The sequence below is a fragment of the Alternaria postmessia genome (genome assembly GCF_024291825.1).
Source record: "Alternaria postmessia strain BMP 2775 chromosome Unknown scaffold_34, whole genome shotgun sequence".
NCBI classification, from domain to species: Eukaryota; Fungi; Ascomycota; class Dothideomycetes; order Pleosporales; family Pleosporaceae; genus Alternaria; species Alternaria postmessia.
In genome coordinates this window covers 182618-198875 of record NW_026260107.1, presented here as the reverse complement: position 1 = coordinate 198875, position 16258 = coordinate 182618, and the positions used below count along the sequence as shown (strand labels likewise).

General features: G+C 53.1%; 3 protein-coding genes across 3 annotated transcripts; all 3 read right to left on the bottom strand.

The window, feature by feature from the left end:
- Positions 1-3996: 3996 nt before the first annotated feature.
- On the bottom strand, positions 3997-5216 carry LAE1 (Secondary metabolism regulator lae1; the record flags this gene model as incomplete). Its single annotated transcript, XM_051732341.1, has 6 exons — positions 3997-4030; positions 4086-4511; positions 4567-4710; positions 4766-4822; positions 4870-5118; positions 5212-5216. The coding sequence occupies 6 exons, from the start codon at positions 5214-5216 to the stop codon at positions 3997-3999; spliced, it is 915 nt and encodes a 304-aa protein (XP_051587916.1).
- A 3919-nt stretch (positions 5217-9135) lies between these two features.
- Positions 9136-10371, bottom strand: J4E82_006080 (uncharacterized protein; the record flags this gene model as incomplete). The annotated part of the gene is made up of 2 exons (XM_051732340.1): positions 9136-10016; positions 10098-10371. 2 exons carry the CDS (start codon positions 10369-10371, stop codon positions 9136-9138), a joined length of 1155 nt encoding a protein of 384 aa, XP_051587915.1.
- A 3615-nt stretch (positions 10372-13986) lies between these two features.
- Positions 13987-15324, bottom strand: J4E82_006079 (uncharacterized protein; the record flags this gene model as incomplete). Its single annotated transcript, XM_051732339.1, has 1 exon — positions 13987-15324. One exon carries the CDS (start codon positions 15322-15324, stop codon positions 13987-13989), a length of 1338 nt encoding a protein of 445 aa, XP_051587914.1.
- Positions 15325-16258: the final 934 nt, after the last annotated feature.

Sequence of the window (16258 nt, the reverse complement as noted above, 5' to 3'; positions counted from 1 at the left end):
CGGTAGGCAGGTGTTGCGCTTTACGAGCTTCCTAGTTCAAACAGGCTTTGAGATGACGGGCTTTATAGGCGTGGAGACGGGCGTCCCAGGAATGCCGGCGCTACTCCACATAGTGGAAGAAGCGGACTCACAAAGGTCGTTTGGCGTGCGAAAGGAGAAAAGAAAAAAACGTGACTGCCATGTTACACAACGATTTGAAACCTACCGGTGAGCGCCACGCATCGGCATTTAACTTACTCCAATTTACCACGGAAGTTACTCCAAATTCCTCCGCGGAGCAAGCTAGTTACCTTGGAGAGATGGCTACGCGTGTCATGGGAGATTGCGACATTGTGGCATCGCACGATGCGATGCGAACACGGCCTGGGAATTTCGGCCGGAGATACGAGGGAATGGAGATCATCTGTATACGTACCGTACTTACCGATGTATACCCATTGCTCCGAAAAGACCGACCTCGGGTAGCGCGTAACGCGTATCTTACCTAGCTGTTCGGTCGTTTGTTCGTTCGTACGAGTCGCGTCGTTTTCCGTGCATAACTACCGTGATCGCGTCATCTCGTCTTGCCCTGCGCGAATGGACTCCACTTTGACGATCCAGAGGACCCTCTTCACGATAGCGATCTCCAACCTCCAGTCTTGCCCGTATTGTACTAAGCCACTAGATCTTAGCAAGACCCCTCTCACACTCCACCGCACTAACCTCCTTACCAAGCTTTCCGGGCTTCTGACTAGCAGCGACTTAATGCTACTAGATCCGGAGTTCTGTCCCCTGATCCAATCATTAGCATTGGACCCTTTCCGATCATAAGTGGAGGTAAAGTGTATATGTGAGAGTGTCGTTGTAATAACAGCGATGGTTCAGGAAAGTTGAGAAGATTCTTGGTGTAGAATATTTTGCTGGTGTTTGAAAGCACTGTTCCTGCGATCCGCTTCCCATCGAGATGACGGAAGAAGTAGAGAGGAACTCTTATGGCCCCAGCGTTGCTCATCATTTTGGAGGGAGTTGTGTGTTGAAGGCCTCGGGGTGAGGTGGAAATGGTAGACTTACGAGAGGACGTCATGACAGCGGTGCCAAGTCGGAACGGCGTGGCCTGGCCGCGGTTTCTCTCCCGTTGAGGAAATTGTTCCAGAACGACGAGTACGGTGTGCTTTTAGACTTCAGGGAAAAGCGTAGTGTGGTAGTAGGAACTAGTGCGGGAAACCTTACGGTTCCTGCGAGGCGTCCGGTACGCGAACCGAAGGTCAAATTGCATCGAATCAAAGCCCACCGAATCAGATGTACCTTCTTCAGCCATCCAGGCAACAGCCGGCAACTGATTCGATGCCAAAGGTGCGCCCTTGCTTGTCGCCTCGCTTCCCCGAGTAAGAGCTGATGTCCAATTTGAGTAATCCATCGTTTGTTTGCTGGGAAAGGAATCCGAACGGTTGGTCACATCCACGCCACCAACACGTCGAAGGACCAGACAAACGGTGTTGCCGACTACCCTGCCGCCTACAGACTTGGGCCGGCAGATGGGCGGCTAGTGCGCGAGTCCAAAACATGTCGTGAATCCAGGCGAAAAGTTTGACTCGATCATGACATGGAGATCAGCAACATGGCAAACCTTGACATTTCCACCATCCATGATTTTTGCTAGCACCGGAGCGCGTGGAGTATCGAGCAAGAGTCAGTCGGCGACTTGTTGGTTGGCAGCGGGCGAAGATTTTCCGAGAGAGTGGTAAAAAACGAGACGGCGTAGTGACAGGCGGAAATAGTGGCGCAGACGGGCTCGCTCTCATGTAAGATGCTGCGGCGGCCGAACCTCGCTATCGGTAACGAAGGCAGCGGGTGGGTGGGAGTGATGCATCATGGGCTCGGCTGGGACCTACGAGGGCGAATAGAGTTTGGTGTGGCTCGCCAGTCACATTGGCGGTGTATAATGGTCGGATTATGGTACGGATTGTGGTAGCAGGTGCATAATGGCGGTCGCGTCGCGCGAAAGGGACAAGGAGATGGACGATGCAGAAAGGTGGATGGGAGAAAGAGGCGGACTGCAAAGGCGTTCTCACCACGTGCGGCGCTCGGTGTCTCGGTTGCGGGGATGAGATGGATGGTTCTCGGAGCAAGCGGTATTGGATCTGGCCATGGGAATTGGACGAATTGGCGGTCAGGAAAGCAGCTTCAGTCCGTGGGGATGGCCTGCCGATGTCGACCGGCGGCCACGAGCTGTCAAGGCGTTGCCGGACATGTCAGAACAGGTGCGGCGATCGCTGGCAAAGGTGTGCGGATTATAGGCTGAGAGATGCACCGAGAAAGGACCGTGGTTATCAAAGTGGTGACATGGCGCCCCATCCGTACCCTATATGTCGTTAGCAAGTCGTGCGAGCGTGCGCGAGCGTGACGCGTTATTTGGTGCCCATGAAAATTGCGATGCGTCGTCGGTAATAGTAGTCGAGGGCGAATGCAACAGTGCGGAATAATACATTAAGAAGTGCGAACGAAGGAACTAACAAGGGCGGAATGAGACGTTCCGTGAACAATGCACCATGTAGCCTGTACGAGCGACGACTCCAGTCCTGCTTCCTGTCTGTCCGACGTTCCTTCTTTCGTTGGGGGTGCGCGTGCGGAAGGAAGGTACGCGGGATACGGGAGAAGCCTCGGCCGGCCCAAAGCACCGGAACCAGCAAGACACCTCTCTCCTTCTCGCCCCCAGTCCCTCCTCCCCGCATATCTGCACCTCGACAAACTTGCTCCTCTTTTCTGTACGTCGTACGAGTCAGAAGGGGTTTTATTTTTCTGCAATATGTGCAAAGGTGGATTGCGCATCGTGCTTGTGCTGCAGTCTCTACTATATGCAATACTATATCGTGCATGTCCCGCTGGCGGAATGTCATCCATGCTGCTGCCATGCCATTGCCGCAGCTCGCTTGCTATAATTGCTACAGGATGGATCGGTCCGGCACCCTGGGCCAGCGAACAAGGCAGCGATGCAACACTGAAACATTACGCGCCCACCCTCCTGCTTGCTAGAAGCGCCGTCTGGGTCTGCACCGTTACAGATCTTCGTCATGTGATCCTGGACAAGAGCCCACTGTGCCGGAACGGCGACGCGTGGCATGAGCGTATATAGCACAGCCGCCAATGTTACCATCACCATGCACGTTACAGCCAGTTTTTGTTGATAGATTGCATTGCCACCTGTGCAACGTCATGTTCCGTCATGTCGTTTCCAAGAGGGTAGATAGTTCCGAGAGTTTGTTACCGACGAGTCGCGATAAAGTTTACGAGCAAGTGGGGGTATATTCCAGCTATTATATACTGCTCGTGCTATCTCCAAAAGGGGACTCCAAGGGTCCTGATCGCTGCTCCGCTAAAAACAACAAGACGCTCGTGAGAAAAGAGCCAAAAGGCCGCATGCAATCCACCATCACCCGCATTGTGTGCTCTGCACTGATGCCGAATGTGACATGCACTGATGCCGAACGTGACTGCATTGATGCCGAATGCGACGTGCACAACCATGCTGACGCGCTCAGACCACCGTGCTTTGGTGACAAGACAGATGGTGAAGAAATCGTTTTGTCGCAAGGAAACCGAGGTATCAAGGTATCAAGGTATCATATTCTTAACATGCCGTAACGCCAGACTGGGGTAGTCGCCGAAGAAGACCGGATTTTCCCTACCGCAAGATGCGCCATTAGGTGAATAGCAAAACGACGCGAAGACGACGCGAAAGCGCGGAGAGACGCGAAGACGCGGAGAAACGCGAAACATGTGGCGTGACAGGCAGACTCCCTTGTTCTGCTCAGTGCTGACCCAGTGAGGCTAAAAATGGTGTCGCGGAATGCACAACATGCTGGAAGCATATATCGAGTCCAGGTGTAACGAACGAGGCCGTCGCGTTGGTTACTCGATGAAGCGCGATAAAGCGTCGGAAGATGGCCAGTCCGGGCTAGGTGGGTGTCTGGCGGGAGGGGGATGTTTAACAGTGTTCTACAAGGGTGGTGCGAGATACTACTGCTGGGGACGGCGGGCAGTCCAGATGTGGCTGTCAAGGGTTAGTGCTGGGCCCTTGTTGGCACAAGGATATATTGGAAACCTACATGTTGTTGTACGCATGGATTTTGCGGTTGCAGATTTCCCTGCGAACGCTCTCGAGCACTGGCCTGACATGTGCGTTGAGGTCCCACTGGTAGACCCTGGTGAGGGGTGCAATGGTTAGCGCCTCGAGGCCCTCAGTCAGGCCCAGGTTGTACCACCTCCCAATGTCCTTTTGGTGCGGGTCATTGGGCCATGTGTTGTAGGGGACGCGGATGACCGTCTCTTGGATGTCGATGAAGCCGGCTTGTTGCAGCAGCTGGCGGGTGCGGTGTTCGTAGGCGATTGGGCGCGAAACTCGGTGCGTGGCGTCAGCTAGCCAGCCGTACCACTTGGTGAGCATGCTGTCGGGGGGCAGGGTGTGGTCGTCGCAGCGCGGCTCCATGTCGATTTCAATGTGCTCTATCCAGCCGGTGCCGGGCTTGAGGTGGCTGGAGCAAGTAGTTAGCGGCTGAGCGGCTGCGAGGGGCATAGTGCAAGACGCACGAGAAGATCTTCTGATACAGCTCCGGCCAGCTCGTCACACTCCCGCAGGCCATGCGCAGGTGGATCAGGTCCCAGGAGTCCTCGCCCAGCGTCCATGGGCTCTCGTAGTCGCGTGGTACACGGAATCGCAGGTTCGGGGGGATTCTGCGGGGGCTGCAATCAGTGTCAGGCCGACAAGCGACACGGGCGGGCGGCATACTTCTCAGGCTGTATATTGACGAGGTCCAATCCCAGCACCTCGGCGTTTAGGTATTTGCTGGACACATCAGCTTGTTTATATATAACAGATTGCAAGCAACTCACTCGGCCATGTCAATCGCCCAGATGCCCGTCCCGCAGCCTACATCGAGGATGCGGGGCTGCACGTTTGGCTGCGTCGGCACGGGCGCCTGGTGCAGCTGGCCTCTCCGTGCTACGGCGAAGAATTGGTGGTAAATGTCCATGCGGTCCTTTTCAGCCTCGTCGCACGGGTACATGTAGAGGCCTCTCCGATAGCCATGATACCAGCGGCCGTTTTCCATATAGTTGCTGTTCTGAGCGGGCACGGGCAATCTGGCGCGCTTGGTCAGTTTGTCTGGCCGGAGCAGAGTTGCATGTCGCACGGAGCGGGGGGGCAGCGGTGCACTCAGCACTCACCCATTCGACGCCATCGTGACCATTGGAGCGAGGGCAGCCGTCTTGTTCAAATCACTCAAAGCTGCCTCACGACGGGAGCAAGTCCAGTGGCGGGTGACTTTGTTGTCGTCGTCGTCGAGCGAATGCGGTAGTCGTGTCGTATGCTGCGCTGATCATGGGACGGGTGTCTTGGTCGTGGTAGGGTTGTAGGCGTGGTTAGGCGTGGCTAGGCGACGTCTCCGGCAGGTATGATGCTACTCCAGCAGGCCGATCTCAGTCATCAGAGAGCGATGCGGGAGGTATTTAAAAGCGACAAAGACCCCTGCAGTGCTTCCGTCAAGCGCGACTACGAGGGCTGACGCTGGCTGGGGCTGCGACCACAAGCAGGCGTGCCGGCATCAATGCAAGAGGCAGTCCGGCGGCTCCACCCATCTTTTGCACGTCTGGGACCCGTCGGCAGCGCAGGCCATTAACAGAGCTACTATTAATTAGGTGGCCTGTCCATGCCACTCACGCTCGGAGTTTGACCCAACCTAGACAAGACTCTTTCCGGTTACCATTATGGCGGTAACACTCTGTCGGAAGGGGATCCGTGCACTCACTGGCTGCTTTCCATCTCCCTGTCCCTTCCAAGCGTCCCTCTCCCTGCCCATCCATGCCCTCTCCCTGTCCGTCACCGGCCCACTCGTAGGCACCGTATACCCTCAACTCTCTTAGCCTTGAGTAGCCTTGAGCACACACACCGCTCAGACAAATTATCATGCGCCCTGTTCTCTGGAACCTAATGCATCCTCTGCCCTCCCATGCATCTTCTGCCCTCCCATAGCTGATGCACGCATCGCAGCCCTTCGTCTTGGCCTCTACGCCCAATAGAGTGGTAAGCGTCCTGCGCGGAATCCCGTACCATGCTCCACCTGGGCGAATGAGACGCCTGCATATCGCCGTCATTCACACCCACCCTGACACGCCCTGCCGTTTCTGTGCTCGTCGTCTGCCGCTTCAGGACACCATCAGCCTACACGTACAATCGGCCCAAGCGACGCTTTCGCCTCCAAGACCGAAATGACTACCCAAGTGATACCACCCAACGATAGCTTTCAGCCTGGATAATCTCCGCGCTCCCCAGCAGCTGCTTAATCACCATCGTGCTTACGCGAGACGAGTACCGAACAATTGCTTTGTCCCAGCGAACCGTCATCCTGCATGTCTGCATGTGCGTTTGCCCGTCTGCAGCGTTGCAAGAGCACGTTGCGAGCATGGCACAAAACGCTCTCTGGGACCGGAAACATAGTCCCGATACTTGCTCCCAGATTCTGCTCCCAGGTTTTTGCAGCCCACCCACACTTAATAACTTGACCATCTCGATTGCACTTCGACGCACTTCGACACAAGTCTTGTTGCAGCGCCGCGCGCCGTTCCGCTGCCGACTCGTCGTTTGGTACAAGAAGGGTTACGCAAGGGGCCAAACCCCACCCATCTGTCTGCGAGAGGCTCTCCTCGCGACGACGATAACAAGCAATAAATGCCTACATGTCTTTTTGTGACTTCTTTGTGATATTAGCTTTTGCCAAGTCAGTAGCAGGTAAATCGATTGGATTCGCATGCAGTCGCCGACACGGCAGGTAACTTTGTCGATACGTGATGCATGCTGTCGAAAGCGTTCCCAGAAGCATGGTTCACCGCCTAGGATCACACAGCTTAATTCGCTCCTAGTTGCCGTCTAGAGAACTGCGCCGCACGGGAGACTATACACCAGACCCGCGAACTGTTTACTGAGTGTAGCTAGAAGGCGATCATCGTGCACCTAATGCACGCTGTCAATAGCGAGCAGACTTTTTTTCCCATCATCATAACCAAACAATGGTTCCAATGTTACAACATGCCCAAGGGACTGAGACGCGAGCGAGAACATGGCAAGTGGAGATGACAACGTCGCCAGCTGCCTGCCAGGAAGATGCCGCCAGGGTCTTATGTCAGCTCCACGATCCAGACGGCGGTGACCTGGTAGCGAGCGACAGGCCTGCAGGCACAGAGGGGCAGTTTCAGTTATCAGCACAACACCAGCATAAAACATCCACGATGCAACCTCGCAAGGGGCGGCTGCAGGGTTGGAGAGGGAAGAAACAGGCTCAGATGATGGCGAGGGCGACAAGAGTGCGGGGATGAGCATAGCAAGGCAGAGTGAAACACGGTCGTCGCTAACATGGCTGAACCGGTCTACTGGGACTCTCCATAGGGCTGGGAAGGAAAGTGACTGGCGAGCCGCCGGCCGGTCGATGCCGCATGAACACCATTGTTCCCTCCACCATCAACCCACTCAACATTCTCGAAACACGACGCCGTACGCCGAACGGCCTTCTAGCGAGACATTCCCCTCTTTCGACAGCCTGCAACAAGGTCGATGCCGGTAGGGACTGCCGTTATACGCATGGGTCCAGCCTGGGATACAGCACATCGCGCGACGGCATTCGCCCGCGGCTGCAGAATGAAGCGCGCGTGGGGCTACATTCCAGGCTTCTGAGACGACAGAGCATCATGGCCTGGGCCTGCCCGACACCTCAGAAAGGTGTTTCAGGCGCGTCAAAGTGTTCCAGACATATTGCACCTGCACAATCGACATCATCGAAACATACACAGCCCGAGAAGCATAATCCGTCTGCAGGATATCTCTAATCGGAAACTTTTGCCAACGCAGAGTCAGCGTGCGCGCCGAATTACGGTCCTTCTTTACGTCATGTCCCGTTTTCTTCCAGCAGGCGGAATGACTCTCGGCGCCGCTTGCCTTTTCTTTCTCGCCTGGAGTAGGTGTAGGTTATCCGAGGTCGCTGTGTGTTGACTGGGGACACGGCGGTTAGCGAAATTCATCACGATAGGGCCTCACCACGCGGCTCAATAAAGACCGAAATTTTGGCGCCCGTTATCCATGCACGACATGCCTTTCTCCATACTCTACCGCCGCTATCTCTTTTCGAGAGAACTTCCTGCACATGGCAAATTGCAGCTGCCTACATGTCACTCTCGACACACGCGCGACAATTCTGCGTGCGGAATGACGAGTCAGCATACATGCCGTGCATGCCCATTCGATTGTCATACACGACAGTATTTGTCGACCGGCCGCGTTATCTTGTGTTCGCACATGGCGTATGCCGCAAAGTCTCGATTCGCAAACCTTTGCAGCATCTTAGGCGGCCCTCACCGTGTCATGGCCCGTCCCAGCATGTACGATGATGGTACAACTCACAAAGGCCATTGGGAGTGCGCACCCCAGGGCGATCCCCGACGTAGTGCGTATATCCGTTACCCCTAAGATCCAATGTCAAAGTCGTTTCGGCCACCAGCGGCATCTCCTTGCTGGACACTGACGTACAGACTACAACCCACGCGTCAGCCACGATTGCGTTGCAAAATTATATCCCCTATGATTCAGATTGTGGGTACAATCATGCACAATCGACGCGTTATCCTGCTGTATAAGCCACCGGTTGATATCTACCCGACTCGATTTGAGATTGACGTTTTCCTCACCGCCCGATCAAAAGACCACAATCTTATCCAAATCAAGAACCGGTGTTCGGAGCCGAACGTCAAACCCATCTCACTCTGTGGAGTTGCATTTTATACCCTGGCCCACGTTGGTCTAACACTGGTTGTGGTTGACTAATGATGCTGGTGTATATGCTTAGTGTATAGAAAAGAACTTCGGTACGTTCTCCGCTCGTACATGACTGGTTGCTAGACATTGATTGTTACAAACGATGGAACCTCGACAGAGCGTTCCATTGCTGAACCGTCCCGACAAACATGTCACTAAGGCACACCAGCACAAGCGTTCAAGGAACATTCCAAATGTACCTCACTCACGACTGAGTCCTAGGTCCGATTCAACGGCTAGCTTACATGGTGGTGGATGTCTTATTCCGATCATCATACACTGCTACCAAGGTCTAGACTCTAGACCCATTGCCATCTCTTCCGTATCCACTTGAGAACATATACAAGAAGCACCAGTACAGGGACCTCAATCAATGGACCCACTGTACTCGCCAGCGCCTGCCCACTACCCGCCCCGTACACAGCAACCACTACCGCAATAGCCAGCTCGAAGTTATTGCTCGCAGCTGTGAAGCTCTGCGTGCAACTGACTTTGTAGCTAAATCCCATCTTCCAGCAAAACCAAACTGTACTCGTAAAGATGACGATGAAGTAAACCAACAACGGCGCGCAAACCCTTAGCACATCCGTAATCTGCCGAACTACATGCGCGCCCTGGCTAGCAAAAAGAACAATGATTGTATACAACAGCCCGATGAGTGAAAGCGGTGCGATATAGCGGATAAAGCGGCGCTGGTACCGTTCCTCTCCCAACAGGGACCGCAATACCAATCTCGTGAGTACCGCAGCACCCAACGGGATGCCCAAGAACACACCCACGCTCTGCGCGACCTTTTCATAACTTATATCCGTCTTATCCCCATGACTGACAACCTGGATATAAAACACGGCAAACGGTGCAAACAGGACAATCTGCACTATGCTGTTGAATGCCACCAAGACGGCGCAGTAATCGCCGTCGCCGCCCGCCAGATCAGTCCAGATGAGGACCATGGCAATGCAACGTGCAATGCCCACGAAGATGAGTCCTTCGCGGAGGTCTTGCCGGTCGGGCAGGAAAGCCCAAGCGAGTGCTACCATGAAGAGAGGTGCGATGATCCAGTTGAGCACAAACGAGACTGCAATCTGGATCCAGAGTTCGCGTTTCTTGAGGAGAAGGTGCAGAGTTTCGTAGCGGACTTTGCAGAGAATAGGGTACATCATGACTAGAAGGCCGATTGCTGTGCACACAATGTTGTTAGCATTTGATCTGCGATCGTGTCCAAGGATGGATTGCGGACTTGTAGGATGTTAAGACGTACCGATTGGTATACTGACGCCGACGAATTCTCCTCTTTGTAACGCGGGACCCACGGAATCGACGGTGTTTCCCAAGGCGATGCCAATGGCCATGGCGAGAATGATCCATACTACCAGAAAGCGGTCGAGGAATGATAGACCTTTTAGAGGAGGTAGGTCGGGTTTCGTGGACGGTGTTCCTCCCATCATGTCACCACCATCGTTGCCAGCTTTTTCCACATCTGTAGCATGTCTATGCTCCCCATCTCCTAGTCTTATATCCTTTTCTTCCCCCATGGCACCGCGCTCGACTGTGTTCATATTGCTTGCCGTTCCTTTCTCTTTCCTTTTCTCTCCGGCTTCGCAAAGTTGCGAATCGTCGTTGTTGTCGTCTTTTGAGCTTTTAGACGCGTTGGTAATGTCAATAATTCAACGCGACCTTTCCATCTAAAGTAATGGGTGGGGGAGGCGGAAATAGTGAAGTTAGCCAATCATCACTGAGCAGTGACTACCCTTTTTGCTGCCAAGACGCTAAGACGGGCAGAACTTCGGGCGGTAAAGACGGTGACGAGCGTTGGGGTTGGCGATCTTTCTTTCTTTTCTTCTTGCTCGACATGCAACATTCCTTGGACGGCTTTCGAAGCCGCATTTGGATAATGCGTCAGCGCTGCCATACTTATCACATGGTCTTACTGTGCAACGTATCTGCGCAACTGAACAAGGGCGTAGCGATCCGGGTTTGCCAATATGACTACGTAGCGTACCTGCTACATTTGCCTCTCACTTCAGTGAATGCATATCCGTCGCCTCAAGGGAATGGCGTACCATGCTCGCTGGTATATTTTCGGGACTCGACATGCAAAGGCAAAGAGCGATCTTCTGCAAAAATGGCAACAACCCGATGGCTCATACATGTTGGTTGCTTACAAATGAAGCTTCTTATCACATACTTCCAGGCTTCATCATTAATCTTTTCCCCACATTCTCATCGAATATCTCCAGGCACAGTCTTAAATTCTCACTTGTACCTCCCACGTTCTTCGAATACCTCTGAGCTCCTTGCTGGTGCGTCCCAGCGTCTCTGGATATCGGCACACAGAGAAATGAAACAAGAAAGGCGGTCGGGCGACTGGTCCACTTCGCATACATACCAAGTGTGCAATGGGTCGTGGTCTGATGTTTTGCATACTGGACCGTGTGGGTTGAGGCTATGGGCTGCAAAAGATTGACCGGGTAACTTGACTAGCCACTCTTTATCCATGAGGGAGTAGGAGACGAAGGACATCAAAGCGATCGAACATGTCTCAGGAGTTCCTTCGAACCATGGTGTCTTACTAGGAGACTAGTGCTAGTCGTTTATAGTGTGGATCAATTTCTGCCTTTGTATTTCAAGACTGTCTTCTGTTGTAATCATCTTTTCGTGTGTGCGCAATGCGCTATGCAGGAGAAACTAGTTTGTACATGGGCAACTGTTGGAGAGTGCCGAGATTTTCCATCGTGCACGGCCTGTGGACAGCTAGGTAGCATTGATTGGACAGTAATTTCGGTCTTCAACACGGAAACACCATTTAGACTGGTTGCTACTTTAAGGAGCACCCGGAGGTTCTTCTCAAGATAGTGTACACAATCACACTTGTAGTGGTCGAGAGGATGTCGATTGTGTATCCATAGTATGGATCAAGTCCTGCCATTATATCTACATTTCCTCGACTTGACTACTTTCTCACTCCCGTCTCTATTCCTTATCTTCGTTCCTGAGCGTTCTCACACTTCCTTCTATGCTTCCCTCCCAATCACACTCGCCAACCATTGCAGGCTCCTTCTCCTACTACTGTTTCTCCTTTCCTTCTTTCCTCCGGCCTTCCAGCTCGCAATGGTAGCCTCCCTACATAACGGTCCTCCATCATCTTCGTCCTCCAGCACCACGATGTCGTCGTCAACCACAATCTTAAGCTTCTTGTCGTGCCCCGAGGCTACAACGTAGGCGTCGGTGCTAGGAGATGCTGGGGTCCAACACGGCGTCGAGCATGTACACGACTGGTATGACGCGGGTGCGAACATGTGCGAGAAGAAGTCTAGGACTGCTTCGGAGACGTGGTACGGTGTTATTTGGTGACCTGGTTGTGGCGTGTGCGTGGGTTTGTTGGGGGAAGGAGGTAAATGAGACGTTTGGGTCTGCTGGTGTTGGTGTTGCGCAAGCATGGTATTGAAGGCCGAGATGTCGAGAATGTTTGGGTAGAGTGACATGTGTTGTGGGATGTAGGTCGATCTTTGTCCTCTGCTTCCGATTGTGATCGTAGTGGTGAGGTAAATCTTGGTAGTTCGGGTATCAATGAAGTGACCGAAGATGTTGCTCGCTGGTAGCTAATAGTGCAGTGTAGATGCAGTAGAATGCTTGTGATGTGTATCTACAGCCTCGCGAACCATCACTACCATTTAACGTACGCCATCCTCCTACTAAGAGACGCATATGACCTGATGCAGCTTAGCAATATCGTGTGATACACAGGCAATCCAGTACCGGAAAGCCCATGCACAAGCACTTCTGATCGGCAGATATCTGCTCTCGTAGTAGGACACCCTCAGCGTTAGCCTGCGGGTGGGGAGACAAGTGGCGTGACGGCGCGCGCCCGGGCGGAAGCAGCCGGTCTCGCCACCATACGAGACGCACCCCCCGCAACGTCCCGAACCCTGCATCTGGAAACTCCCTTGACCAAATCCTCCATGCGGAGAAAACGCGCGGGTTGATTTCGCGGGATAGTGTGATACTGAATGTCTAGAATGCTCACCGAGGCGAATACGACGTCGCGTGTGCTGCTGAACCCCGTGTTGACATTGCCTAAGTGAGAAGTCTCACCACCACGTGCTGGATGTTCGTTCCCAACATCATGAGTCGCGACTTCTAAGAAGGACTACTTAATCCGCGTTCTGGAGAGGACAAGATCATATCTCCAAACACAAGATAAACCAGCAACAACGATACCTACTTACATCGGATACTTGCAAATATCAACGTTTACAACCACGAATATACTTTCAACCAAAATGTCCGCTACAACGCTACCTACACCCACCGCAGCAGAACTCGCCTTCGAGCTTGAGAAAGCCGCTATAACATCTTACGAAGAAGGCTGGGATCGATGGGACGGACCAATCTACCCAATCGGCTACATACAATGTCGGATGCGTAAGTCTTCCACTTCAACCCTCTGTTACCTCTTATGAAGAAGACGAACGAAAGGCTGACTAGCCGTTTTATTTGTAGAAGAAGACGGATATGTAGCACCCAATTTCGAGGATGCAAAAGCGAAAGGTGTTGAAGTGAAGGTCGAGGAGGTGAGCGCAGATTGAGAGCAGGACAACAACGATGATGAAGACCGGTGGCCTTTTGCGATTTTCTGGCGTTTGGGGTAAAGGGTATATAATAGGAATCTCGCCTCCTTCTTGTATGGCTCGTTTGGAAGATCGAGAACGGTATCTGGTTAGGAAATAGTAATAATGCGATGAGTTCATAAAGCAGATCTGGCCGTTCGCTATTCTCCAGTTGCACATTGCGTATTGCGTGACGTTGTAACAGCAGTGTAAAGACCGTTCATTCAATTACGGTAGAGACTCTACAATATCGCAAAAGAGCGAGCACATCACACAAACGCCATGGAGCGCACTTGCCTAAGCGCATACCGTCCTAGTCCCAAACACCATCATTATATAACAGCGATATGCTGTATGTATCCAGTACAAGTCGGCCGTGAAATGAACAAGCAACCATCTTATCGATTGAAGAAGCTGTAACCGTTGACATGGAGCGTTTTGCGTTTTCATCCGTGACCCAACCAAACGCCGAGTGGATGCTGTGTAGATGCCAGCATCTTATCTACCAAGGATAGAGAAGCAAAGAGACCACGATGTTGTTCAACTCGCCTGCTTGATCTTGAGATCCATGACGTACTGCATCAGGCTACAGTCGTCGCACTTGACAAGTGCTTGGAGGGCCTTGACCCTGGTTCGGAGCAGCTGATTCTCTTCTTCCACTCTCTTCTTGTCCTTCTCCATTTGCTTGATGTAGGCAGTCGCAGATGCAAGAATGACTGCTTTGCTAGGCTTCGAGGGTGTGGGAAGGTCCTCAATGTCGGCGCCGTCGCATGCCCGGTTGTTTTGTTGAAGGGAGGGCACGACACGCTTGAGAGAATCTAGTTGCGTGTTTAGTGATTCCCGGTATTTTCGCTCGACCTGGTTGTGCGGCAGTCGTCGGCGTGATTTCGGCTTTTCATCGTCGGCATCTTGAGGCGACGCTTTTGTAGAATTGTCTTCTGTGGTCTCGCTCTTCATCCGTTGCCGATCGTCTGTCGGCGATGTGGTAGATTCATCGTTTCTAGAGTGACGTGTTGAGAAGCCGTTTGCTGACGCGTCGCTTTCAGATCGTTTCTTGGGCCGTCGCTGAATTTCTACTACACCGTCCTCAATGGTGACTTCCTGCGGGTCTGAGAGCAGGTTGCTAATGCTTGGAAGAGCATCTTGGTCGGCGAACAAGAAAGGAGCACACCCACCGCCGCACGTCGACGGATTAGGTGGTGTGCCATCGATCTGGTCATGATTAGGGCATAGTGGCGATGTCCAGCAAGCCGAGAGTATGTCCGGCTTATTCTTGGTCCGCTTTGTGGTAGTGTTTGCTGTTACTGTTGTTTGAGTTCTCTCAAGCCCCGGCTTGGTGGCGGTTGAAGATCCTTTCGGGCCGTCTGGGAAGGTGAGGTCTTCAACGAAACCGGATTCCAGATTGTTGGGAAACAAAGATTCGTAGCCCGGGTTAGGAAAGGTGTTAGCACGTTGAAGTGCTTGCCTCTGAGCGGGCGACATGTGGGGTAATTGTTGGCTCAGTTGGTCCACCAGCGATGCCGGTGTCTGAGATTGCGAGTTGTTACCAGTGCCTGCTGTAGGCTCGGGTGACGACTCGGTGGTTGATCTGCCGCCACCGACGTTGTTGCCCAAGGGCTTGAGGACGTCAAGGTCGCCGAGAAAGTAATCGTTGGATAAGAACAGGGAGTCGTCAAAGTAAGGATCGCCTGATGTTCCTCCGAGAAGAGAGTCAAAATTGGTGACGTCTTCAGGTGAAGAGCCTGACGTGTCGGTGGTGGTGGATTTAGGCATTTGGGAGTTGGGAGGGGCAGACGTAGGTGGTAAAAGATCGGACCATTGGTCGTTCGGTAGGTTGAAACCCTCAGTATTGAGGAATGCGTCCCAATTGAGAGCCATGATGGTAGTCCGCAGGTGGGTTGTTGCACGGAAGAGCTCACGCGTTGATCAGGAGATACAATCGCTAAGGTGCGCTGGCCAAGCCACACGTGAGACTAGCAGGCAAGGTGCAGGATCAGAGCCGGCTGGGGTCGAGGATATAAGCGCAAGCACTTCCTCCGTTTTTGTCAAGATCAAGAGACAGTCGTCAGCACTCAGAATGGGTCGACGAGCGAAGATGTAGCCAGGCGCTTGAAGAGAATTTCCCTGGGTTTTACTCGGGATTGGCGGTCGTATAAAGATGGTGAGTAAGACACAAGGTAACTGCTTGGCAGTAGTTGCAGGTAACTCCAGGCGAAGTCCACAATGTTTCGTGGTAGCGCTCGTCTGAGGTATGATCTCCCGACTGGCCAGGGGTTCACGAAGATGCAAAATCGAGAGTGGCAGGTGCAAAGGATAGCCAGAAGCCTAGAAAAGGTTCGTCGCTCGTTACGGGACTTCGGTACAGCGATTGTGCGGAAGTTGTCCTGTGCCAGGCTCCGCGCAGTTCTAGATTAGTTACTGATCAGACCACCTGAGGGTGGCGTGACATTTCCCTGGGCCCCGCTTCGTGTCCGGATTCATGCTAGCGACGGTGCGCCTTGCGCCTCATCGCGATCTTTAGCCACAGCAGCGGTTTTCTCGCAGCATTTTCGGAGAGCTGTTGTCCCATGTGCCTGAGAATCATAGCATAGCAGGTGGCATGGGTGGATTGAAAGTGCTGGACACCATGCGATGTCGAAGCGGAAGCCAATGGCGCTCCCGCTAGCGGTCTCGGTTGCCCCACGAATAGCACCTGGGCGGCACCTAGCATGCTTGAAGACTACCACAACAACTCTGCAATTCTCTTCTCTGCTGGCAAGGCCTATAAAGATGATATGTGAGGCTTTTGAAAAACTTCAGGGCTTCTGTGTAG